At 32.7% G+C, this 18,088-nt stretch overlaps 2 protein-coding genes across 2 annotated transcripts; both read left to right on the top strand.

Moving 5' to 3' along the window:
* Nucleotides 1–298: 298 nt before the first annotated feature.
* On the top strand, nt 299–824 carry LOC125871316 (outer envelope membrane protein 7-like). Its single transcript, XM_049551906.1, has one exon. It carries the CDS (start codon nt 470–472, stop codon nt 686–688), a length of 219 nt encoding a protein of 72 aa, XP_049407863.1. The 5' UTR covers nt 299–469; the 3' UTR covers nt 689–824.
* Nucleotides 825–8,017: 7,193 nt separating this feature from the next.
* LOC125871119 (probable F-box protein At2g36090) lies at nt 8,018–14,646 on the top strand. The gene is made up of 2 exons (XM_049551714.1): nt 8,018–8,404; nt 13,353–14,646. The coding sequence occupies exon 2, from the start codon at nt 13,367–13,369 to the stop codon at nt 14,492–14,494; it is 1,128 nt and encodes a 375-aa protein (XP_049407671.1). The 5' UTR covers nt 8,018–8,404; nt 13,353–13,366; the 3' UTR covers nt 14,495–14,646.
* Nucleotides 14,647–18,088: the final 3,442 nt, after the last annotated feature.

Below are 18,088 nucleotides of genomic sequence, written 5' to 3'. Positions count from 1 at the left end.
TAACTTTTGACCTTAAAGATTTGTCATGTGACAAACCAGAGAAACAAATTTACATCCAAAGTCAAAAGTGGAGTTTAACTATGGGATACAAAATGGTTCAGATACTCAATTGCTTAATCTAGGCTAATTTTTGAAGAATGATATATTTCAATATATTCAAATCAAGATATGATAGCAATGAAAATATACATAGTTATTTAAAAATATATATATGATTCCATAATTTGAGCAAAAGAAAACAAGAATGTAAATTAGATTCATAGGGCCCTAACTAGTGGAGCCCAATTAGATTTCCCTGTTTCTTTTCTTTTCTTAGGGGCTAAGCCACCCACCTTGTCTTAATGCCCAAGCCATCAATTTCCCAAAACTCTCATCCCTCTCGCTATAAGTAATTCCCAGAACCTCGACTCAAAACCCCCATTTCTAGACCCCAAAAGCACTCAGATTCTTCTTTTCAGTCCCATCATCAATGACGAAGACAAATTCGTTGAAATCAACAGCTGTGGTAGTTGGTGCCCTAGCTTGTGGGTGGCTAGCCATTGAGTTCGCCTTCAAGCCATTTCTCGAGAAAGCTCGTGCTGCCTTGAACAAATCTGACCCTGCTCGTGACCCTGATGATGAAGATGATCAGAACTCGCAACCCGGTAAATCTCCATTTGAGATTAATCCTTCTGAAGAAAGTCCCTGATTTTGAATTTTTCTTTTTTTCTTTAATTTTGGTTGATCGATTCGGTTTTAAGTATTATTAGTTGTGGTTATTAGTTTTCGGTTTTTGAATATGCTAAATTGATAATCAAATCAATAAGATATTTGTTATCGATTTTTAATTTTTGGTCTTTTATGGTTTGATTTTCGATTTAACTAATAAAAAAATACTTTCAAAATAAATATACGACTTATCGAACAATCTGACACCATATAAAAAAGAGAGAAATATAATTACTCACTAAGTGCAAAAATTTTACTAGTGTACAATTCACTAACTCTAGTCGTTGCCTAATCCTTGTCATCATTGTTGCAAACCCTAGCCATCACTATTCTTAGTTCTTTAATAAAATTATAAAATAACTGTTAATCTAATAATACTATTTTTTATTCGATTTATCAACCGATTCAATTTATGCACATCCCTAATAATATGTGAAAGTATGGAAGTAATTTTATACTATTATTCTGTGTGAACTTCATATGAAGGGTTATTAGGTTGGAATGTTATATGAAAAATATAGATTTCACTAGGGGTATCAAATAGACGGATTCGATTGAAATTAGAGATAGTAAAATGGGTTGAAATAGAAATTGAGTTCGGTCCTGACCACCCAAGTTTACTTTGAGCTCAAATTGGCTTAAGTTTTATAACCAAAATTAGAGTATCAACTTGAGAAAATTTTAAAAAAGAAGTTACAAATGGATAGATAGATCCTAAAAGATATAAAATAGATAGTAATTCATACCTTCATTATAGGAACATACATAATAAAGAGTCTTAAAGCATATTGAAATGAGAGATTAAATTGGACTCAATTGATGATTCTCTTAAAATAGGTTAAGACTTGAATTAGTCGAGATTGAACTCAATTCAAATTATCTTGAGCTCCATCCTTAAATTTTGAGCGGATTAGGCGAATCAACTCATTTTTGACACCTCTAATTAAGACAGTTAATTTTTCAACATCTATAGTAATTTTCTAATCATTAATTACCATGTAAATAATCTCAATTTTCAATATTTTAATCCTAGTTTAATAATGCGTGTGAACCACACCGTGGGCCCTAATAATAATTGAACATGTGTTTACACCAGAGAGTCAAATTTTGTATTTGTACTAGATATAGGACCCCGTGCCAGCACGGGGCCCAATATATATATTTTTTATTATTTTAATTTATGTCATATTATGAAATTTGAGAAGTTATTGAAATTTTTATATGATTTTAAAAATATTTTAAATTTTTAGCTATTGTGATTTGTAGTACTTTTTTTAAACATAATTTTGAAAAAAATATTTATTACTCTGTTTGTTCTAATTTATGTGGCACACGCAGAATTTCAAATATTAATCATTTTTTATATGTCTCTTTAATATATTAAGTTGTTAATTATTGTATTTTATTGTACATTTTGAACCTAATTTTTTAATAATATATGTTATTTGCCATGTCCCAATTTATGTGGCATTAATTAGATTTGTTGGAGNAGTATAGAATTTTTTATATTGTGTGGTATTAAATTAATGATATAGAAAGTACTAAAAAGGAGTAAAACAATTATTCTCTCTAAAATAATTAAAATAAAAAGGAAAATAGCAAAAATAAATTAAAAGCAAAGAGTAATTGATAACTCGATATAATATTAATTAATCTGCAGTAATCGAGTATAGTAGTTGAATCCATATTTTAATTACAAATGCGTGTCAAATATATAAAACAAAAGCTTCATTGCTTGCTTGTGGTTTTTGTTCTAGTAGTAAATTTGGTCACCTAAAACTCAGTTGTGACTTGTGACTAACTTTGTATTTTTATTTTTATTATATATTATATACTATATAATGTGACTTAGACACATCAGTACTTATGGGACCATCATGCTTTTATTATATTTCGGTGGCTTTAAGTCATACGTGATCTCTTAAAATTGTTCGCATATTTTAATTAGACACTCTAATTTAGGTCAATATTTATTGAACATTTTAATCTTATCAAATTTATATTTATTAAACAAAATGAAAATTTATCGAAAGACAAAAGTGTGTGTCTCAAACACAAATACATAATTGATAGACCAATGAAATGATGACATGTGGCAATTAGATAAAAAAATAATTGAAAAAACAACAATTTATTTTAATCAACCCACGCGTACGCCCACCCCAACCCCTACCCCCACCCCTCATCTTCTTCGTCAAAATCAGCTACCCTTTCAAAGCTTTTCACCCATTTGGGATTTATGTTCTTTCCACTAATAATCACTTAATATCTTAATTATCTAAAAAAAAACAATAATGACTTTTGCTGAAACAAATAATATTCAATTCATATTATTTTCATCGGAAAAATGGAGTTTTGCTAGAATATTTGAGATTTAGATGTATATAATAATAACTTTAAAATAATGAAGGTAAAAGTAGATGAAGAATCAAAAAGGGTGAGAGAGAGAGAGACAGTCGTACTTAGAGGATGGTTGCAATGAAGAAGTGAAGAAAAAGACAGGGCTTTCCGCTTTTTTAAAAAATAAAATTAAGTGTATAAGTTTGGAAAATAAAAAAAAATTATTTTTAATTTCTATATATGCTCAAGGAGTGTGGAACACTTTTTTTTGGCCATATTAGTATTTTTTGTCTAATAGGAATGATTTTTGAATAAATAAGATGTCTAATAGGTACAAGTCCTAATTGAAGTGTCCAAGTGAAATATGTGCAGATAACTTTAAGTGGTCGTCGATGACTTAATCTGCCGATCACATTGCTCATACAACATGATTAGACTATTATTAGACTTTCATATGTGAAAATAAATTATTTGAACTACTTATTTTGTGTATTAAAACTAAATTGTATAAATTAATGGACAACAAGTAGATTTTCTTAAGAGAAAATTATATATAATAGCAAATTATTAATTGAAATTAAATGTTATAACCACAGTTTGATTTAATTGTAACCAGTAGCAAATTGTTATCATTCGCCTCTCTCCCTAGGTTTCTCGCTCGCCAATCTCTCCCTCGCCTCTCTCGCTTTTATACAAACACAAATGTATAAAATGTGTTTGTGTTTGTATAAAGCGAGAGAAAATTGTATATACAAATACGAATACATATATTTTCACCCTATACACTTATAATTATACAAATACAGATCTTCCCCTGCCCAGTTCCCTTTTGTCTTTCTCTCTTTCTCGCTTTATATAAAGACAAATTATACAAATTACAATGTATAATTTGTGTTGTATAAAGCGAGAGAGAAATATTTGATATACAAATGTTTTATTTCGATTCAATTGTATACACATTCAAATTTTATGCAGATATACAAACACATAAAATTGAATTGAGAGGTTGCCAAAGCTGCCAACGATTTATACAAATGGCCTACCAGCGAAATTATACAAATCTGAAGCATTGCCAATGAGTTATATAAATTGATGCTCCATAGCAAACATAAAGTTTGCTATGGGGCGCAATTATACAAACTATAGCTATAACATACAAATATGATTTTTATGTTTGTCATATGTGAAAGTTGTTCTTTTTTTAAATGGGTATATATTTGATTAAATGAGCTAAAAAAAAATGGTACTGTTTTCACACGAAAAAAATTAGAAAACTTCCCCAACATTTCAATGAAAATTTATTTTCCACCATGCATTTTTTCAGTGAGCTGATTTAGAGAAAATCATGTTTATAACACAAATTTTCATTGATTTCCAGAGGAAAAAACCTTTATTTTTAATAATAAATAAAAAAAAGGATTATAAAATGGAAAATCGAACACACACAAAAGCTTAGTTGGACTATTAAGATTCCCATGAACTAAATTAAGTGGTTAGTTTTTTATAAAAAAAATAAACTTAATGATTGAGGTCTCGATCATTTAAATTCAAAGCTCTACTAAATGGTAATTGTGGAACACGTCCTCTCCAAGAATAATATTTTCTATGAATTCTTTCATTTATTAACTACCAATGATAAAATATATTTGTCAAAACACTATTTTGATACATTACCCAACATCATATATCTATCTATCTATGATTATAATATGCCACCAACCTTTATATACAAACCAAAACACTAACATATTTTCAATAAAAAGGTTCTTTTCTTCCACACCCAACACAATTGATTTGATTCCAAAATGTGTATAACAAGGAGAATAGCTATAAGGTAAATAAATTTATTCGAAACAAAATCTTACAAATTAGATATAACATCAAAATCAACATTAATGGATGAAGATGCAAAGTCATAATCATATTGAAATTCAATAAATAGGTCAAATGCTTCCTTATGATGTTTCAATTAATATATTATAAGTGGCTTGTCCTCTATGGGAAAACTTATCAAATCATCTAGATGATTAGTCTCATCACATGTCCATCTTATCCAAATCCACATTACCACATGTAAGAAGCCAAAGTTAAGTATCTTTAGATTAAAAATAATTATGATCACGCAACATTGGATATTGTGTTTACAAAAAGAAAAAGAAAAGACAAGAAGGCAATCTATCGACATAGATCTTTTTCGTTCCATACTAATTGTTTATATTATTATGCATAGTTATTTTATATTTGAATCTTAAACATACTATACCATTTATCCCCCGACTTTGAAGTCAAATCCCTGCCACACCTCTCAACATAAACAACCTCCAACAACATATGCCCGACCTTTTGAAAACATCATTTACATACACCACTTTTGTGCTTGACCAATTTTTTTAGTACATGTGTATGCCACGCCCGGATAAGAGGTGTCGCGATCTTATTTAGAATTGATATATCACTCGTTAAAGTATCATAATTACCATGATTGTCTATGAACAAGCTTCAAACAAACTTGAAGTTCATCCACAACAGCTAAACTGTTAGAGTTTTGCCCTGATTCTCTTACCATAATTTAAGATTTATTTTTCCTTAAAGAAAAGACAAAACATTACCATACATGTTTTTAATTTTCTTGAAAGGAAAATATAATATTCTTTCATATTTGGTTTATTCTCTCCTTTTATTAGGACTCTTTTTCTAGTAAGAAAAAGTTTTAGGACTCTATAAATATAGGTTTCTTCTAACACAAACAATAGAATCCACAATGTAGTCGTTTAAGAGTTTAGTTTATGGGGAGATTTATTCTCTCAACAGTTATAATATTTTTCTTTTAAATTAGTTTTCATATTAATAATATTATGTTTTAGTATCGTTTTATTTGTCATCTAATTTATCACCGTCTTGATTGCAATTGTAAGCTTCCGCATGACGCCATAATCACCCCTTCAGAACCCAACATAAACAACTCTCTGATCAACAAAAAACTATTGTAACAAATACTTAATTATCAAATTTGAAATTTTATATCTCCTGTATGGAAAAAAGACGTCGCTCATATGTCTAATCTTTTGTATAATGACTGATCTATTTAGCAATATAGGATATCATTTCTTAACTTCTTAAATTTTTTTTCATATAATCAATTTATTTCCATTATATACTTTTTATGAGGGTCTTTTTTTTAAAAATTATTTTTTGGCAGCATTTAACTATTGGATAGGTAGGTGTTGTGTCCTATTCATACTTCAAAAAGGTTGGGTGTAATAAAGGGTTGCCCCGTATTGAAGTATTGTGTCATATAGATTTGATCTCAACGTTTGGAGTAAACTATGTATTCTATCCTATTTAAATTAAAAAGTTACTAGATATATAAAAAAATTTGAAAAGAAAATAAGACACTTCGATAGAAATGGAAGAATATACATTATTTTACAAGATGATTAACTCAAATTTTAATAGGATGAGTATCGGTGTAAAGTGTAATACTTTAGGGCTTTTATCAAGTTATTAGTAATGCAAGTTTCACTTTTTTTGAAATATATATATATTATATGAATGGTCAATTTTGAGATTCTTGTAGACCCTTGGTATGAAAAGAAAAAGGGTTTTAATTTCGGGTAATTACAAACAAAGATTTAAGTAGGGGATATTCATCTTATAAATTACTATTTTGGAGAGACGGGTTTTCATGGATCACCTTCTGCAACGTGGAACCATAGATTTTTCTTGATGCCCTTTGTGTGACCAGACCAATGAGAGCCACAACCACTTATTCTTTAATTGTTCTTACTCAAAGTAGGTTTGGATCAAGTTATTACGTGTCAATACTTGTATACAATGACACGAATTCATAAAACTGTCAATACTTGACAAGAGGAGAAATATAGAGCGAATGCATATGCAAGTGAGTTGAATATATATGCAGAGATGTATCAATTGTGTTTAGCTGAAATAGTATATCACATTTGACTTGAAAGGAACTCGAGAGTGCACTTGCAAGGCTAGAAGGAGGAGGAAACTATAGTGCGACCTATTATCCAAGAAATTCATGTTCAAGGGTCAGTGAAGATCAAACTAGCCAAAAAGTTAGATGCTACAAATTTTTATTTATAAAAGCCATAAACAATATAATGATAGGATAGACTGTTGATATTTTGTTTAGTCAGTTGTGAGACTTTATGCTCTGACTGATAAAAAGGTTGGTAAATAATACACATTAATTGTCAAAAAAAAATATTTAAAATATTTTTAGGTTGAGCATGTACTTACTCTAGGCATATATACTCCCTTAATTTTAGTGATAATGTGACTTATTTATATTGTTTTTCTGTCGATACACCGAAAATGAATGATCTTCGGGTGGAATCAAAACAAGGATGATGGAGGGTTTAGGTTAATGAGATAGATTGTAAATGATTTTGAATTTAGTTATACGTGGACTATTAAAAAATAATGCATATATTTTTAATTTTAAAAATGATATATTCCACATCAAGTTATGTTAATTGGAGGCACCATTTTAGACTTAAATACAATATTAAGGATATGTTTAATTCAAATAGGTGGACCATTAAATGCATTTTTGATCCTTTTCAATTTATTTTATTCAAATTCTATAAAAATATTTAAAAGCTATTTAAAATATTAAAACTAAATCAATTCAAATGAGCTTTAAAACGTGTGGTTATAATCTTGCCACATAAAATATTAAAAATGAAAAACTTATTAAATATAGAAGAAATAAGACACAAATATTTTAAATTATGACTGAAATCGCAGAGACACACTATAGCTAAACTAAAGTCTTATTATCCTCTCAAACTTATTTTTTTTATTTTTATAATTTTATATCCTTTTTAACTTACGTGTGGTCCAAACATTTCGCCTCAACTACCCCGGAGTAACGAAGTGTGCTGAGCTCGGGTTATTATATGGGTTACATAGTAAAATTCGTCTGGTAGGTCCAAATAAAATGTTGTTGTCAATGGTGAACAGTGAAGTTCTTGAATGTTGATCAGAAATACCCAACATAAACCAGTTTTTCTGCATAATTATTGTTTTTTTCTAATTGTGTTCTTCAAACTTTTGAGATTCATTTTATTGGATTATTGTTATCCACAATAATTACAATAAATATTTTATTAAACTTTAAAGAAAGTGACTCCTGAACCCCTCTTTGCCCCTTTCTCTTCAATTTATAGTACCAAATATCTCTTTCTTCTTGTGAATTTCAATTTTTCAGTACTACCCCACTTGACAGAACTGGAAATTTGCCCAAGATATTTTCTTTTTCCTCCTTTTCACTTGTATTTCTAGCAGAAAATCAGCAGTTTGGTGAGCTGAGCTCTCCAGTTTCCAGGTTTGTTTGATCTTCAATTTTGTTTTTGTTTTTCGTGTTTTTGTGCTATTTTACTTGGGATAATTTGTAGTTGTATGATTTTTAGTTAATTTGTTGGTGGAAAAATCTGTATGTTACTGAACTTGGTGAATTCCTTTGTTATTTTGTTTAGTTTTGTTCGTTATAGAACCTATAAAGGCATTTGATTGAGAAATTGGTTAAAAGTTGCAGCTTTTTTTCTTCTCTAGAATGCTTCTATGATGTTGAGAACTTAGAAGGGTCCTATCTGGCACTAAGGGGTGTGATCGTTACAATTTTTAGGAAAATAGGTGGGTTTCTTACTTTTTTTTTTTTTTGGTGTGTAAGTAAAAAATTATTCTAAAACCATTTGTACATAATCTAGACAAATACTATCAGAGGATGGTGGTTAGGAGAGGTGCGGGGTGGTGGGGATGGAGGCTATAGGGTGGGGGTGAAGATGAAGTGTGTTGAGGGTGGGGAGGACATAATCAACTTGGAATGCCTCTTGTGGAACTTGTTTTCCTAGAGAATTTTTGACCAACTGAACAAGGGAAAATTGGGAATGTTTTGCTCCATACCGAACAGACCCTAAGTGCTTCCAAATTCTGCAACTAAACAATATTGTACTTAATGGTTTATTTAAACCNAAGATGAGGTGTGTTGAGGGTGGGGAGGACATAATCAACTTGGAGTGCCTCTTGTGGAACTTGTTTTCCTAGAGAATTTTTGACCAACTGAACAAGGGAAAATTGGGAATGTTTTGCTCCATACCGAACAGACCCTAAGTGCTTCCAAATTCTGCAACTAAACAATATTGTACTTAATGGTTTATTTAAACCTTGTCATGGTACATTATTCTTTTTACATGTTTTTAGGAGATTTTTGGTATTAATAATACCGTATTATTGGGTGGGGTGGGAGTGAGGAAGAGGTGTTTGTGCTGATAGTTCTGTTTTCCTTCAGACATGTGGAACAGAAAGGAGTTTGGCATTTAGATTTATTTAAACTTGATTTCATAATCAGGCTCAATTTAGCAACGAGTTTTGGGGGTTTGTTGTGACATGTGAGAAAGCCTTTGCCATTGAGGATTTGATATATTTTCTACTTTGTTTTCTGTAGCAAGGCAGCTGTTAGTTATTGAACAATTTAGACAGCAAATTAACTTTTTTCCTTGCAAATATGACCATATGTAGCTCAATTTCTCTATCTTATAATGTTGGACTATATCATAACTTCATAGTCGCAAGTGGTTTTGGCTTAGCACTGATTATAGTGAGTTTGCAACCATGTTCCTAGTTCTAGATTAGGATAGTAGAACATAAGTTGTCGCCATCTACCCCTAAGGTTTTGCACAAACTATTCAAGAAGGGCGTATGATAATGTTCTTAATAAGAGAAAAAAAGAGCAGAAAATTAGAAGTGGAAGTGGAGAGAATAATGTTGGGGCTTGGGTGGCCGTGGTGGAAATTGGAACTTCAGAAAAAATGAATCAAAATCTCTCCTTTCACTGACTGTGATTGTTCTCACCGGCAAAGATTTTGATTTAGCAGGTAGTCAGCATATAATATCTTGAGATTTGGCTATAAAATTCCTTACCTTGTGGGACTACTACAGATCTTCCTTCACTTACTTGAGTCAGAATGAAATGGACTGATATTGCCACTCGTTAGCTTATGACTGGCTGGTATCGTGAAGAATAAGAAATTTTGGAAACCAAGATTTCCTTCACTGTCTAAAACTTGGGGATCTAGTATATTTATTAACCAGCCAGAAGCCTTGAAATTATGTCAGCTTTTGACCAAAGTTGTACCCAGTTCTCAGCCAAGTTTTAAGTCGTTGAGAGGTACTTCATTTCAGGAGTTTCTAGCTGTCAAAGAGAGTTTAAAGTAGAGGAAAACAAAATAATAATAGTTTCCCTGAGATTAGTGTGAAAAACGAAAATGTTTTACTCTAATCAACATTGAGGTCAAGCATTGAAATTCCTTTTCTTATACCATCTTACGAAATGTGAGTGGAATTGGATTGCCATAGCTAAAAGTGCAGCATCATTTATATCAATTAACTTTTGCTCTAGGAATACTAATGTATTGCTATTTGTATTAGAGATAACATTCTATTTTTTTTGTTTTGGCTGTTTCCCTATCATGCTGTTTTGAATTGTAATTCTAAGACGGTAACTCTAGAGATCCCGGGTAGAGATAAACTAGAGTGGGAAGGTGTGTACATGCCTAAGCCAGTAAAGATCATATCCTAAATTCACGCGAGAAGGCTGGTGGGAACAGGTTGTTTAGCCTACCGTAGCTCATCCACGGAATGTTAGAGTATAGTCCCCTTCTATTATAATTACCAATCCGACTTATCAAAAAAATTGCCAATCGTATATCGAACTAAGGGGAGTCAGATACCAGTTACAGTGTCAATTAAGCTGCAATTGTCATAACTAACATGTAGGAATTTACATTTGATGTAACCTTCAATTGTAATTGCGAATGTTGATTTTGAAACAAAAGGTGCCTGATTGGTTCATGCAAGATTTGATCATGAGTGTGTAACATCCTTATAGCACAAGAGGAGCTGGATACCCTAGAAGGCCAATCAAGCTCCTAGGCCTTTACCCTAAGTTCATAATAGTGAGAATAGGAAATTTTCTCTTCTACTCTGAAGGGTAAAATGATCGCTTTTATTAATGTAGTGCTTTTTTATTTTGGTTAGAAATTAACAATGTAGGACCATAAAATATTTTGCCTTTTAGGATGATTTAATGATTTTGAAACCGAAAGGCATACAAAATCTCTCTCTCTCTCTCGCTTGCTCGTTCGTTCTCTTCTTTGATGATGTACTATTTTTAGCCAACATGTTATTTCAAAGGTATGGTTTTTAATTTCAAAAAAATATGTGGATTCTAGAGGTTCGTGGGTTTCTTAGGGTTATTATGTTCAGGGGGTTTGTTTGGGCATTGCAAATAATTTACAATGTCAAAATGTTCTTAGAATATGGGTTTCATAACATGAAGGAGAATTTTTAAGAAAGAAAGTGCAGACAGTGTTGTCAAAGCTGCGCTTAAGTCCTGAAGCAAGGATCAAGGTTCTAAGGCATACTTTTCCTTGCCAATGAACCTTTGCTGAAGAGGTGACACTAAACAATTGATATTTCACTTTATAGTAATTATTTTTCAATTTCTTTATTTATATATTTGTCATTCATGCTTATAACTTATTAGTCTTGGACTAACTATATATATATATATATGTATTTTTCTCCCTTTGCGCCTTTTTTCATTAAAGCCCACAATTTATTTGTGCTTTGCACTTAAAGCCCCAGTGGACCTTAGAACTTTTTTGCTCCTTTTGCTTTTGATAAAACTGAGTGCAAATAATGGAATTTTATGGATGTTTCCTGTTTACCTGTGCTGTGTTACTCATTTGGCAAAATCATAGTTGTCAATACTGTGAATTTTGTAATATATCATAAGTTATCTTAAGATCATGTCATAACTAAAAAAAAAGAAATTGAAATGAACTTTTTGTGGATAACCAACCATGCCTTATTGATAGCTCACTTAAACACCTTTTTGACAAAGATTAATGTGGACGAGGTCAAGATATATTAGTAGGAATTATGACCAAATGGAACCAAAAACCTTTGAACTAAATTTATTGCTTTCTTTCAGTATCTATATCAGCATTGTCGCAGCATGATCCAATATGAATAGTATGTTACTCAAGAAACTTCAGAATCACAAACATCTCATATAAGTAATAGAATACTGCCTGCCAGAATTTTAAGATACAGATGAAATATACACATCGATTTGTTATAAGGTACATACGGTTGGGTGTTTGTATCAAACTTCAGTATGGTGCTTCATAGGATCCCAACAGCTATGGTTGTGCATTTTTAAGAATCGAAATTAATCCCTAGTTTTAGAAACACCCAATTTGGTCCCCTGTAATTCTATTGTTAAGTATCAGGAACTATACTTTTCAAGAAAATGGACATTGTTTCGCGCAAGAAGAAAGAGGAAAGTAATCTAAAATTTTATGTAACCAGCCATCTTTTCTTCGGAGCTTATTTCGTCCTATGTAAGATTACTCAAGTGGTTAACAGGATCTGAAGTAAAACTTGTGAAATTACATTTATATTAGAGTCTCAAGTACTGTTGTCTTCTTAGATTTTCATATTGTTTACGAAACCACATACATGTCTGGAGTATTGTATTGCATCCTAGATTAAACCTTCATAAAAGTTGCTCTATCTTGAGCTTCTGGTAAGCTAGCAAGGTACATCAGCTATTTCTAATCTAATTGAATAAGTGAAAAGCTTCATGGATCATTTTTAATACATATTGTCTACTTCTTTTGATGCACAAATATACTGGAAGTGGGAAGTCAAAGGCAGTTGAAATAGTAGTTTCCTCTAATATATGTTCTAGGACGCATGTGCCCTTTCTTTTTCTTGATAACCCGTGGACGTAGCTTCTTTCTCCCTGTATTTTGAAAATAACTGCTGAATAGCCAAGGAAAACATGGGAAACCATAATGCCTTGTATATAGTGGACAATTCGGAAATAAATGAATTTACGATGTTTTGAGAAAAGGAAAGAGCAGATTAGCAAAATCAAGTTTAATTGTGTGTTCTTTTGCTTTCATTATGGTGTTCATAGGAATTTAGATTTTATTAGCTCTCTTCAGAAGTAAGGAATGTATTCTTGTGTTTTTTGCTGTTCATATTCAGCACCATCTTACTGCTGCTTCATCAATGAAATTGTACCTTTGCGAATCCAAAAAAAATAAAAAAATAAAAATCAAGTTGGAGATGTCTCTACCTTTAGAAGTATGAGCCGGGATGGACTACTTTTGGCGTTGAGATGGCAGATACTGTTTCCTGGTTATGAATTGGCTCGCCTACCTTTGTCACTGTTTAATCTTCGGTATCTGGTTTTATTTCAGATGACCTGAGAATTATGGCCACATCAGTTACATCAGCTGAAAGCAAGGGATCCTTAAGTAGTGATCTGTTCTACGACATACTTAGGCGTCTTGATGGTGCAACTTTGGCTAGTGCCGCCTGTGCCTGTGAAGCATTCTGCTCGATTTCCAAGGAAGAGAAGCTTTGGGAAAATGTATGTTCTTCCATGTGGCCTTCAACCAACAGGGATGACGTCAAAAGTTTAATATCTTCTATTGGTGGATTTAAAAAATTCTATGCTGATTGCTTCCCCCTTATCGTGAACAAGGAAGTGCCTGAATGTCGATGGAATGAATATCTCGAGTATCCTGAAGAATTGACTGAAGCTGAATATTATGGTGACATGGATGAAATTGAAATTGTTGCTCCATCAGATTTTGTCTCTATAGTCGATGTAAGATACAAAGATAAAACAATATGCTCGAAAGTCCTTTGGGGCATTCCTAATGCAAATGGGTTCCCACATTGGTTTTACAGCTGTCCATTTCGAATCGATCTTTTCACGTACTCTACTAGAGATGATGAACATGCAGGTGAAGTTACTCTATCAGTTTCTGATGGATTGCCTCCAATTACATCTATGGAGAAAGAGAGGAAAGATGGTAAGCTCTGGCAAGAGCTCAGGGATGGAATACGCCTTAGTTGGATTGTTGTGAATACCAAAATAAAACAAGCTGCTAATCTCTCAAGCTGGAGTCCCCTTGGAGGCCAAAGACACTGGCCAACAGATAAGGACTTCCTGCTTCGCTTCGGTTCAGTTCTCCCTGCCAAGGACATTCTTCCTTGTCAAGCTGTGGAGTGTATCGTCCTTATGAAATTCAGAGTGATCTATACAGAAGAGGGAGGTGTGCCGACAACTCTCAAACTGACAGAACTAAGCATGCAAGTGGGCGACATGGAAGGTGCACATCTAAATGGTAGAAACAGTTTGCTTGTCCTCAAGGAAGCGTTGAGCTGTAAACGGAGCAAGAATTATGACGAGGCGCTTGAATCATGTCAACTGTACTCGAAGGTGCAAAGTGAGCTACGGGAAGAAAAAATGAGAAATGAGAGCAGGTTAGATAGACTTTATATATTAGGAGGCATTATGGCATGCATCACGGTTTGTTTCTATTTGTGGTGACATGAGTTATTATCTTTTTGGGTCATCTTGACAGTTCTCTCCACTCTGATGTTGATGTAAATGCAATTTTGACCAGCAAATGACCTGCTGATTTTACCAAACCTTTCTTGCTTTGTAAATATTTGTTACCGTTTATTTGGACCATTTCTCGATTTGTGCTTGTCATTCTTGTGTGTATGTCAAGTTAACTTTTTCAGTATTATTCCAAATTTATCGATGTCTCTGAAGGGACTAATTATTACCGTTTATGTTGGCATGACACTGGCCCTACGATGATTGTCTTGACACATTTTCATAGGATAGTTTGATTTCTTACATTCTTATGAGAGATTAAGTTGCAAATTCATTGAGAGCTGTCTTACCATTATTTGATACCACAGAGTCCATATGGTGGCAGGGGTGATTTAAGTAACTTTTGTGCAGATCTTGTATTTGTATTGAGAAATCCATTAGGTATATGTATAATTATTAGTTGGGAACCTAATTACATGGTAGTTCATCCAGCGGCAAAAATAAAACCTGTAAGTAAGCAAAAAAATATTATCATAAGAGGATTAATATGTAATCTAGCAAAGCAATATGAGGGTGGGATGGTGTGGACAGTGGGGGTTGGGGATGGGATGGCCATTGAGTGGGGGTCTGAGGTGTTGGGTTGGTGGGGAAGAGACAATTAACTTTGAATATCACTTATACAACTTGTTTTACCTACTTCCATGAATGAAATTATTTTCGTCATTTTTAAGGAACTTATTATTTAAGAGAAGGTATAACCATCCCGACTTGAATTTTTCCCTAACAAAGTAACAATCTATCTCAATGTGTTTGGTCCTCTCATGGAATATGGGATTAGCAACAATTTGAAGTGCAACCTTACCGCCCTTAGTGCAACATCTATGTGTGAGCATGTGGGTTTTTGCATGAACTGATTGGATACCTACATTGTGAAACATATGGCCTTGCCTAGTAATGTCAAATATAACAACTTTCGAACCAACATCTGTAGCTGGTATATAAGCTAATTTTGGATCATCAACTATTCTCACATGAATGTCATATTCTACAGTAGTGAGCTTTTTATTAAGCTTCAAAGGTACTAGAACCAACTTTAGAGATCAACTCAAGCACACACTTCTTCTGGTTGAGGACGACACCTTTAGATGATCTCCACACTTTAATTCCAAGAAAGTATCTCCACTGGCCTAGGTCCTTGACCTTGAGTATCCTTTGCTTGTCGAATTGACTCCTGATTGCTCCCGGTGAAAAGGATATTATCCCCGTAAATCAGGATAACAACAATGTATGAACTAGTCTTCTGGATTAAAAATGAATGATCATAATCACTCTGTTGATAACCACCCTCTATAAGTGCATTAGTTAGCTTAATGTTCTGCTATTTTGAGGCATGTTTAAAGCCATAGAGAGACTTTTTTATTCTGCAAATTCTCTGGTCTCCCCGAACTTGGAAGCTTTGTGTCAATTTAATAAATACCTCTTCTCTTCATATAGGTCTCCTTGTAGGAATGCATTACTAACATCTATGTGACAATTCACAGTTCTTGGCTTCTGCTATGCTGATCCTAACTGACACAATTTTGTCCATAGGAAAAAAAATATTCATGATAGCCTAGTCCCTCTTGTTTAATTTATTATAATCCTTTGCCACTAGTCTAGCCATGGATCTTTTCACATCACTATTTGCCTTGTATTTGATCTTATACACCCATTTAGACCGTATAACATATTACCAACAGGCAGACGTACTAGCTCCCGAGTATTGTTTTCTTGTAAAGTATCAATCTAATGTCACATTGTCGAAATCTATTTTGTAGCTGTAACAGTTTCTTTAGAACTCTTGGGCTCTACATGACTAGAAAATGCCAGCACAAAAGATTGGTATGCAGGAGACATAGTATCATAGGTCTGGACATCAACCATTGAGTAGATAGAAACTGCAGATGGATTCTTAGTGGTCACATAATCCTTCAACAAGATAATAGGTTTAACTACTCTATTTGTCCTTCTCCCCTCCTGCTAAGGTCCAAAGATAGCAGTAGGCACTAGGTCTGTAGCATGCATTGGTTCCTGGAGTTGTTGTGTGATGTGAGCTGGTTCAGGAGCTACTTCCCCTAGTGGCACTATCTCTGCTGCTGGATCCAATGAGGCAACTGGATACTCAACAACAGCCTCATGGATAGTTGTGACATTGACACTTCTGACCTATGCGGATCATAGGGACACACTGTTGGTGAAGTATCAGGAATATAACAACTTCCACTCCTTGCAACCCTTTGAAAGGACAAATATCTTCTCTGAAAGATACATCTCTGGCAGAGATTCTCTGCTGATCAAGAACTTATCTAGATTCAAGATCATATAGTCTATAACCCTTGTGCTCTGAGTATCCAATAAACACTGTTTTCTTGGCTCCAACATCGAACTTATTTCCCTTTGATAAGGAGCTAGCAAAACAGAGACAACCAAACACTCTCAACTGATCATAGCAAGAAACCTTATGATATAGTAGCTCATAATCATTTTACTTTTATCTTGGACCATACATGCCAAGTATATATATGGTCTCCATATCTACATGTATTAACCGGAAAATACTACTAGAAGAGTGTTAACTGATATAAAATTTTAACATTGTTTGTTTTGCTAGTGACATACTTCACATGATCAGTGTTGTACATTTATAAAGAGTGCTACTGCTAATTATCACTAAAAGTACATATTTAGTGACAATTAAGTTATTGTCATTAATTAAATATTGTCGCTAAACATCATCTTTGGTGTAGTGGTGTAGTGCTAGTAGGTACCTGTACTCAACTTCTTTATTTCATTCAGAACCTTCTTATGTGAGTAATATGTTGTGATGCTCCTGAATCTATTATCCAATCATTTGAAAGAGTATTGGATAATAAAGTAACTGTACTTTCCATGTGTGCCTGAAATTCACCTGAAGTTTTTGAAGTGCTGGCATTATTGTGTATCCCCTTGAACTACATCTATTGTGTGTATTCATCCTCATTGAACTAATATCTCGGGTCGTTTGATAGTTGGTTAGAGTTATGGAAGTATAAATAATGTAAGAATTAATTATGAGTGAATTTATGTATTATTTTATGAATGTATTAGTAATGCAGGAATTAATTATTCATGTATAGTTATGTATTATTAGTTATTCCACTTTATATCCTACATAAGTAATACTACATAAATTCCCTCGTAACGTATAAATGTATTAGTTAATTAGTTATGCGGGTTTCTAAATTCTCAACCAAACATCATATTAATTTTATATATGAATAATTTATTTCCTATCTACCTATCAAACATCATAGAAGTTATACGAAAACCATATATATGGATAAATTATTTATTATCCAGCTACCAAACAATTGACTCAACAAACTCTTGACATTAAACATAATTAACCCCTCTATATTATTACATTGTGACTAAAGACACTTTTACATTTATGCGTCTTCCAATATAGGCAAGTTCAATATTCTAAAATAAATTAGTGAACTTGTTTATGAGTGGAATGTACCAACTACCAACAATATAAACGTGCATTGGTCAAATGGGCAT

Source organism: Solanum stenotomum, chromosome 7 (assembly GCF_019186545.1).
Source record: "Solanum stenotomum isolate F172 chromosome 7, ASM1918654v1, whole genome shotgun sequence".
Taxonomy (NCBI): domain Eukaryota; kingdom Viridiplantae; phylum Streptophyta; class Magnoliopsida; order Solanales; family Solanaceae; genus Solanum; species Solanum stenotomum.
The sequence above is the reverse complement of the archived record's forward strand: the minus strand, read 5'-3'. Positions and strand labels throughout refer to the sequence as shown.

Excerpts from the sequence above, each read along its gene's own strand:
- LOC125871316 (XM_049551906.1), top strand. The coding sequence starts at position 470 with ATGACGAAGACAAATTCGTTGAAATCAACAGCTGTGGTAGTTGGTGCC.
- LOC125871119 (XM_049551714.1), top strand. The coding sequence starts at position 13,367 with ATGGCCACATCAGTTACATCAGCTGAAAGCAAGGGATCCTTAAGTAGT.